Source organism: Oncorhynchus nerka, linkage group LG3 (genome assembly GCF_034236695.1).
Source record: "Oncorhynchus nerka isolate Pitt River linkage group LG3, Oner_Uvic_2.0, whole genome shotgun sequence".
NCBI lineage: Eukaryota > Metazoa > Chordata > Actinopteri > Salmoniformes > Salmonidae > Oncorhynchus > Oncorhynchus nerka.
The window spans coordinates 69,048,304-69,057,316 of NC_088398.1; the positions used below are offsets into that span (position 1 = coordinate 69,048,304).

The 9,013-nt window shown below is 45.4% G+C and overlaps 1 protein-coding gene across 4 annotated transcripts in view; it reads left to right on the top strand.

The window, feature by feature from the left end:
- The window catches only part of LOC115115958 (sentrin-specific protease 7-like), a 40,955-nt gene that overhangs the window by 1,512 nt on the left and 30,430 nt on the right, over positions 1-9,013 (top strand). For 2 of the 4 annotated variants that reach the window (XM_065015063.1, XM_065015055.1), the window contains exons 2-12: positions 333-494; positions 617-688; positions 917-1,032; positions 3,261-3,506; positions 3,714-3,799; positions 4,079-4,227; positions 4,374-4,767; positions 6,162-6,292; positions 8,079-8,210; positions 8,320-8,353; positions 8,593-8,817. In XM_065015063.1, the coding sequence (XP_064871135.1) occupies positions 432-494; positions 617-688; positions 917-1,032; positions 3,261-3,506; positions 3,714-3,799; positions 4,079-4,227; positions 4,374-4,767; positions 6,162-6,292; positions 8,079-8,210; positions 8,320-8,353; positions 8,593-8,817 (1,648 nt within the window). In that variant the 5' untranslated portion in view covers positions 333-431. Of the gene's footprint in view, positions 1-332; positions 495-616; positions 689-881; positions 1,033-3,260; positions 3,507-3,713; positions 3,800-4,078; positions 4,228-4,373; positions 4,768-6,161; positions 6,293-8,078; positions 8,211-8,319; positions 8,354-8,592; positions 8,818-9,013 lie in introns of those variants that run through there. The other 2 variants (XM_065015056.1, XM_065015057.1) reach the window with 2 other exon arrangements.

The following is a 9,013-nucleotide window of genomic DNA, read 5'->3' on the forward strand; positions in this document are numbered from 1 at the left end:
ACTTGACTGGCCTGCACGGAGCCCTGACCTCAACCCCATCGAACACCTTTGGGGTGAATTGGAACGCCGTCTGCGAGCCAGACCTAATCGCCCAACCTCACCAATGCTCTTGTGGCTGAATGGAAGCAAGTCCCCACAGCGCTGTTCCAACGTCTAGTGGAAAGTCTTCCTAGAAGAGTGGAGGCTGAAAAGCTAATGCTTTTGTAATGAGATGTTCAGCTAGCAGGTGTCCACATACTTTTGATCATGTAGTGTATGTGTGATTGTGCGCTTGTAAACTGACAGGTACGAAAGTGAATGTATACTGTACATATCATTTGTGTCTGCTGCAGAGCTTGTTGGCTGCGTCACCATCACTGCCTGGATTGGTCACAGGAGGCCCTGGAGAAGGAGTGGCCTGAGGTCAAGCCCTAAAGCACCAGAGCCTGGTCATGATGGACCATAAGAGAGCTCTCACCATTTCACTGGCCGTTGACAAGGTGGATAACTCTCAAGTATGTCTGGCCTGCCTGGCTATATTAGTCCATTGGGATTCCTAGTCTTTTTCTCAGCCACTATGCAATTACTATAATCAACAACAGTGAGCATTTTAACAGTACCCCATTCTGCTTTTAAGATGGGAAGTCCACTAAAAATTCCCAAGATCCTTCTTTCTTCAGAGTTGAGATGTGGGAATGAAGAGTCACAGGTAAATGTTATTCTCTACATGTCACCTTTCTCTTTCTTTTCTAACTTTTTTTTTTTTTTTTACCCCTGTGGCCTCCCTACGAAGTGTACAACACACGCATACACTCAAATATTAAAATGATAGAAAAGTAATTAAATGACAGATTGCGTATTTAACCTTGTTCCCTGAGGTTTTATTATTGTGATCTGGGTAGTGGGTCAGTACCTCTACCTCCATTTCTCCCAACAGATTCACTGGACCCAGATTGCTGGAAACGGAATCAAACTCCAAAAGTCTTGTCAGCAGAATGGATCCATCTCTTTGGATCACGGCCAAGCGGCTTTAGCCCAAGCGGCAATGAACTGGTGAGGAGCAGTATTTATGGAGCCACAGGTGGAGTTATGTTAGGAAGCAAACCTAATTAGTCTGGTTAGGTTAGACTTGTTGACGGTTCATAGATGATCTTGCTCCATAACACGGTCAGTTATTAAAGCTGCAATATGTCACTTTTTGGGCGACCTGACCAAATTCACATATAAATATGTTATAGATCTGTCATTCTCATTGAAATGAACTCTAAGAAGCAGTAGATTTGTTCTTTGTGCACCATTTCTATGCTTCCTGTTCTGAAGTTTAGTTTTTGCGTCTTACTTTCGTTTTTTTACACCAGCTTCAAACAGCTGAAAATACAATATTTTTGGTTATGTAAAATATATTTCACATCGGTTTAGATGGTACAATGATTTTCTACACCATACTTGCTTGTTTTGTCACAAACTGAAATTAGAATTTTAGCAACCAGGAAATGGCGGAGCGATTTCTGCATAGTATATCTTTGAGACAGCCTTTGTCTTTATCTGAATTTATTCGGTCCATTTGTACGGTAAGGACGAATTAATCCACTGTGTCATTGAGTGCAGTTTTCCGAACATTCACCAGATGGAGCTCTTTCCCTAAGCACTTTTCTCAGGTACAGTGCATTCAGAAAGTGTTCAAACCCCTTGACTTTTTCCACATTTTGTTATGTTACAGCCTTATTATAAAATTGAGTAAATAGTCCCCCTCCCCTCACCCATGTATACACAATACCCCATAATGACAAAGAAAAAACAGGTTTTTAGAAACTTTTGAAAATTTATTAAAAGTAAAAAATGGAAATATTACATTTGCATAAGTATTCAGACCCTTTACTCAGTACTTTGTTGAAGCACCTATGACAGCGATTACAGCCTCGAGTCTTCTTGGGTTTGATGCTACAAGCTTGGTACACCTGTATTTGAGGAGTTTCTCCCCTTCTTCTCTGCAGATCCTCTCAAGCTCTGTCAGGTTGGATGGGGAGCGTCGCTGCACAGCTATTTTCAGGTCTCTCCAGAGATGTTTGATCAGGTTCAAGTCCGGGTTCTGCCTGTGCCACTCAAGGACATTTAGAAACTTGTCCCAAAACCACTAATGTGTTGTCTTGGCTGTGTGCTTAGGGTCGTTGTCCTGTTGGAAGGTGAACCTTTGCCCCCAGTCTTGGGTCCTGAGTGCTCTGGAGCAGGTTTTCATCAAGGATCTCTTTGTACTTTGCTCTGTTCATCTTTCCCTCAATCCTCACTAGTCTCCCTGTCCCTGCCGTTGAAAAACATCCCCACAGCATGATGCTGCCACCACCATGATTCACCATAGGGATGGTGCCAGGTTTCCTTTCTCCTAGGCTGGGATGATACTCAGTCTAGGAGAAAGAGTTACATATCAGTGCTTGTGTGAAATGTGTTTTGTCTGAATCCAGCTGTATCGAACCTTTGGGAATAATTAAACTTGGTTAAGCTTCTCTAGTGTCCGTGAGTTATTTACTCTGAAAATTAGAACCTAACACATGAAGCTGGTTGAGAGAATGCCAAGAGTGTGCAAAGCTGTCATCAAGGCAAAGGGTGGCTACTTTGAAGAATCTCAAATATAACATATATTTAGATTTGTGTAACACTTTTTTGGTTACTACATGATTCCATATGTGTTATATCATAGTGTTGATATTTTCGCTATTATTCTACAATGTAGGACATAGTAAAAATAAAGAAACCCTGGAATGAGTAGGTGTGTCAACTTTTGACTGGTACTGTATGTAAATAAGGTCTTTTAATTTTTTTAAACATTGCAATCATTTCTAAAAACCTTTTTTCACTTTGTCGTTATGGGGTATTGTGTGTAGATTGATGCTACATGTTTTATTTCATCCATTTTAGAATAAGGTTGTAACGTAACAAAATGTGTAAAAGGTCAAGGCGTCTGAGTGCTTTCCGAATGCAGTGTACCTGAAAGTGTGCCCCCACTACTGATACTGTTGAGCTATAGCTGTAGCGACAGTGCTTATCTTTATCACACACACACACTGCCTGGTCCTATCAACCCCATTCCATCTGTCTGCCCCTCCCCCCTATAGTCTCACGTGTCATTTCCCTATTGGTTAACTTTAAAAGAGATGACCCAGAATGGCCATCAAGATATTACATTTAAGTTCCTTTAATAACAGATGCTTGTCAGATGGGGTCACGATGACACAAATGGGTCGTAGGGATCTAAAGGTTCTGACTGGTTCTGTTCCTTCCTTCAGCACTCAGCTCCAGTTGGTCCTCACGGACGTCCTGAAGACGGAACAGGGGCAGGCCTACCTAGACAGGAAGATGCGTGGCAAGATGACAGGAACTGGAGAGAGGAAGAGAGAGTCACCGATGGGGAGCGGGCAAAGGAGGGTGTCTCAGAGAGGCAGAGAGGGGAGGGAGGATTGTAGAGATTTTATAGCACACAGAAAGAGACCTCATGACCACCCCACCTCGACCCCGACCCGCAAGGAGAGGAGGTAATGCTTGGTTAAATGTTGCTGAATTCAGCTTGTCTGTTGGAGAGGGGATGCTGTATGCAGATGCATTTCTGTAGATGATTACAGTGGAGTCTGTTAAGTGTAGGGAACATGTCTTCCTTTTTAGGATGAGTTCAAACACAGCACAAGGTCAGCATGCAGTGAAATAATTGTTTTTCTATGACTTTTTCTTTCTCTCTTGTTTAGGTCACACCACAGAGGGTGGTCAGAGGAAGACGAGGAGGTGAATGAACTTTTAATAGGAGAGGAAAACATCAAAGACGAGAGATGCAGTGAGTCCGCCATCACACACACACACACTCCCCCTGCTACTGCGTTCCCTATCTCCCCCTCTATTCCTGGCATCAATCCTGCTGTAAAGTAACAAACTCTTTTACTTTTATAGAGCTGTAAAACAAAGACCTGCTGAATGTGCTTTTCATCTCTTGCTAACACACACAGGCAAAGTTGATTTAATTCTATGTTACGGTCATTTGTTTTCCCATATCTGCTGCACTACTTTCTGGAGAGTAGTAACACGTTTATTGTTTCATCGTCTCTCTCCTCTGCAGACAGTAGTGTGTCAGGGAGGCGCAGTTCACGGGAACTCCTGGAGGAGGTGACCTTTACTGAGGGGGACATGCACCAGGAAAAGCCTTACCCACAATCCACCAGGACTAGGAATGCAGATTCAGGTTCAAGCGAATCCACACATGTTGAGGTAGTCTTCGGGTAGAAGTTACTTAAATACTGACATTAAAGTTGACTGACTTTAAGGCTGAAGCCAAGAACCTGCAAGCTGCTAACCAAACCATTAGACAACCTGCCCTGGGGCTAAATTAACACCCTATCTCTCTTTGTTTCTAGAGGGGGAGTTGGAGAAGGGAGTCTGGGCTCTACAGGAATGGACAGGTGAAGGATGGAGGGATGAATGATGGAGTGGCAGAGGGCTTGACCACAGATGCCTCCAGGAGCTCCAGAGGGAGCGTGCTGCACCTCTCCAGGGAGGCCAGAGGCGGGGGAGGACTGCCCCCCAAACAGCTGTGTCTGGGGGGGACGGGGGGCATAGACACTAATGTAGCATCCATAGAAGTAGAGGTGGACCCCTCAAACTTTGACGGGACCCCGATGGTAGTCACTGTGGGGGAAGACAGGGAGGTTGCCAGCTCCTCTAACCCCAGCTGTGGAGGGGTTAAGGAGAGGAGAGGAACCCTGTCCTCCAGCCAGGATAGGACGCCCAAACTCAGTCCTGTTGAACCCAGTGAGTATAGAGTTACGTATAGGCTATCATATTGTACACTGCATATCTGCACTCCTGGTGTGTCTAGCTTTGTGTGTGTGTGTGTGTGTGTGTGTGTTTCTCCTGACTCTCTCAATGAAACAAACACACACACAGATCCCCACCCTTCCCTCCTCCTGGAATAGCCTCATCATAATATAGTCTATTTCTCTGCCTACGGGCACTGACCCTAACATGCTGACCATGCCGCTCACGTTGCAAAATAAATGTACACATACAAGTTATTCAATCATTGCAACCACACTGCTCGCGAGCGTCTGCGTAGCCTGGCGCTAAAATAGAACGCACCTTAAAGTTGGTTGCCGACCTCCATATAGTCCAAAGAAGAAGGTTAGATAAATTGCCATAAATGTTTAATGCTTATCGACCTGTCCCCAAATGAATATAGTTGGTTCAGATTCTTTAAACCTGCGTGTCCTGATGGTGTCTGGTGTGGGTGGACAATATCAACATGCAAGTTGTCTGGTCAGCATGTAACTCTGAACCAACTATATTCATTTGGCGACAGGTCGAAAAGCATTAAACATTTATGGCAATTTATCCAGCTAGCTTGCTGTTTCTAGCAAATTTGTTGTGGAATATAAACATTAGGTTTTTATTTTACCTGAAATGCACAAGGTCCTCTACTCCGACAACTAATCCACAGATAAAATGGTAAATCGAGCTTACTAGAAACAATCTCTCCTCCTTCAGTCTTCTTCTTCTTGGGACCTTATAACTTTAAGGTGCGTTACCACCACCAACTGAACTGGAGTGTGGACATCAGTTTATCTTTCAATCACCCACGTGGGTATATGCTCCTAAAAACCAATGAGGAGATGGGAGAGGCGAGACCTGCAGCGCGTCACAAATAGAACCAAGTTCTATTTTAGCGCCAGGCTGCGCAGACGCTTGCGAGCAGTGTGGTTGCAGTGATTGAATAACATGTATGTGTACATTTATTTTGCAAAGCTCGAGCCCGCGACGCGAGCGATGTGGTCAGCATGTCAGCCCCCTCACACACAAGCACACATACTGTCTGTCTGTAACACGGACCGCTGGGTCTGTGCTTGTGACTGTCTGTTTCAGTATGCCCAGTGTGTGTTGAGTGCGTTTCTGTGACTCTGCCAGTATTGCCTTTTTAATGTTTTCATTTGTTTGTTTACAGTACATGTCTGTATGTGTCTGAAATAGCACAAGCTGTGCCTTACAACACTAGCATTGCTATGGTTACTCCCCCCCCAACATAGCAGGATTACTGCTGCCTGCATCTTTCCTTCACAGTGCATTACACTACGGTCATCGTGTGAGCGAGATTATAATTAGGCTGATATATACAGTATTCCACTGCAACGTGTTTAATGTGTGTGTTCTAGTCGTTCTCTCCAGTGATGAGGAGGTAGTCACCCCGTCCCACAGTTCAGTCCTTTGGCCACAGACTAGTGAGTGTGAGTCCCAGAGAAACCATGCTCAGGAAGACAACGTGGTGGAAGAGACGGACTTTCAGGTGGGCAAAAACAACTTCTACACATGACATCATAAAGGACAGAATAGGGGGATCTCGAAATGTAATTCAGCAAAGAGATCAATCGAATTCTACTGAAACAATGGAAAATCCATGGCAATGCCACTCAGGTGTCCCCCCGTACACCTGAGTGGCATACCCCTACTACAACCAACTTTAAGGTGCATTCTATTTTAGCGCCAGGATACGCAGACGCTCGCAGGCAGTGTGGGTGCAATGATTGAATAACATGTATGTGTACATTTATTTTGCAACGTGAGCGTGGGGGAAAGATTAAGAATGTCCTCATTGCCCCCATCAACATGAACCTAGGCTACATTTAGGCTATTGCTTATATGTGCATTTCACACTATTTTGGGGTAAAAATCTGTGTATAATGCTTGTATGGAGGTAAACCCCAATACATGTTCTGTTATCATCACCAATCAACTGCATTACACTTAAAAACATCTTCAAGTACCACCACCAATTTCTATATGGCTAGCTATGCTACCAGCTTATATGAACAGGAGTTACGATATAGCAGACATTTTTCTAACCCCGAAAAAAAAAAATCCAAAATATTATGCAGCAAACAGCCAAATATATCCAAATCAGATTTTAGTAAGCACCTGTTAGAACACATAAATATTTGACAAATATCCACTTTGTGCACCAATGACGTTCTTTCCCCCACGGTCTGCGTTCCATTGATCTCTTTACTGCATGTATGGATGACATCACAAAGGGCAAGAACAGGTGAGCTCACAATGGATGACGTCACAAAGGGCAATAACAGGGTGAGCTCACAATGGATGATGTCACAAAGGGCAGAACAGGGGGAGCTCACAATGGATGACGTCACAAAGGGCAATAACAGGGTGAGCTCACAATGGATGACATCACAAAGGGCAGAACAGGGGGAGCTCACAATGGATGACATCACAAAGGGCAGAACAGGGGGAGCTCACAATGGATGACATCACAAAGGGCAGAACAGGGGGAGCTCACAATGGATGACATCACAAAGGGCAGAACAGGGTGAGCTCACAATGGATGACGTCATAAAGGGCAGAACAGGGTGAGCTCACAATGGATGACGTCACAAAGGGCAGAACAGGGGGAGCTCACAATGGATGACATCACAAAGGGCAGAACAGGGTGAGCTCACAATGGATGACGTCACAAAGGGCAGAACAGGGGGAGCTCACAATGGATGACATCACAAAGGGTTGGGAACTGGGCAGATTCTGTGACATCACAAAGGGCTTGACCTGGCCTGGATGATATCACAAAGGGCTTGACCTGGCCTGGATGATATCACAAAGAAAAGCACAGAGGGATGGGATGTCACAAAGGGCTGCTCACAGAGGGATCTGGGTAGAGGCAGGTGGGGGGAAAAGGGACAGTGTTTCATGATTAGACCGGCCCTAGGAGGCAGAACCACCATCTGCTGCCTGTCAGGCTTTATAGGCCAGAGTGGGGATACTGTAGCTCCCACGTACTGCAGTCAGCCAAAACATAGGAGGACAAGCCAAACGCTTTCTGCTGCACTACATACAAGTGAACACACATCATTTAAACCTATCTGTTGATTAACTAAGTCTCACACGAACCCCTTCTATGCCTCATTGCTTATCCGGATTCTAAAGTGTCCTCGTTATCAGAAAGCATATTTGTTGTGTGCTTGCATGCATGCACACGTGTGTTTGTGTGTGTCATTCATCAATATGTGTGTGTGTTGCTCATCAATGTGTGTGTTACTCATCTGTGTGTGTGTGTGTTCCAGGTGATGCCTGTGGTGGTGACAGGGTTTGGGGTGTCCAGTTTCCCCAGCACTGAGGACTCTGAGGGTATGGTCCTACCCTTCTCTGCCCTGCACTGTGGGGGGGTCAGAGGGGAGTCCAGCGGAAACATCATGGTAAGGTTCTGCACACTGCTCCAACTGGAGAATGTGTGCAGTACATTCTAGAATAGGCATACAATGCAGTGGTTATGTGACATGGGGCCCTTTCTTTCGTCCTTTGCAGATCACAAACCACAGAATCATCATACCAATTAAAGGTAACCAGCACCCCTGGACATTGCTTGTGTTCTCACCACACCATTGACCATACAGTCCTGGTCCTCTATTTAAACTTGAATCATTAATCGTTTTCAATTATTACTTGGTCCAACCTGAACTTGACCGTGTGCGGTCGCTAGCCCATCTGTGCCCTGTCTGTGACCCAGGGCAGGCGGTGGTGTGGGGTGGTGGCCTAGATTGTTGACCCCTCTCTCCCCTCTGTCGCCTTTCCCCTCAGGCCAGGTAGATGTGATGGTGACTGTGGAGCGCTGTCAGCTGTGGAAGTACAGCATCTGGGACAGGGAGGAGCTACAGGAGAGAGGGCTGGGGTGTGAGGTCAAGGGAGAGATGGGGCAGCCTCCCCCCGCCCTCCTCCTCCTCTACGTGTCAGACGCCCAGGCAGTCGCCGTTCAAGAAGACCTGAGGGAGCTGTCAATCAAACAGGCCTTAGAACCACCCACTGGTGAGAGCCTGCCTTTGGAACCATATTGTGTGTTAGTGTTGCACTGTACCAAAACCTTTTCCATAGTAGAACATGAAAAAAATGGTCCGGTACGAGAATCGTCAGTCACAATGTGTCTCACATCATCTATTGATTGAGAAAGGATCAAGCGTGTCAGCGTAGCCCATGTCCCCTGATAATGCACAGTGCATGTTCC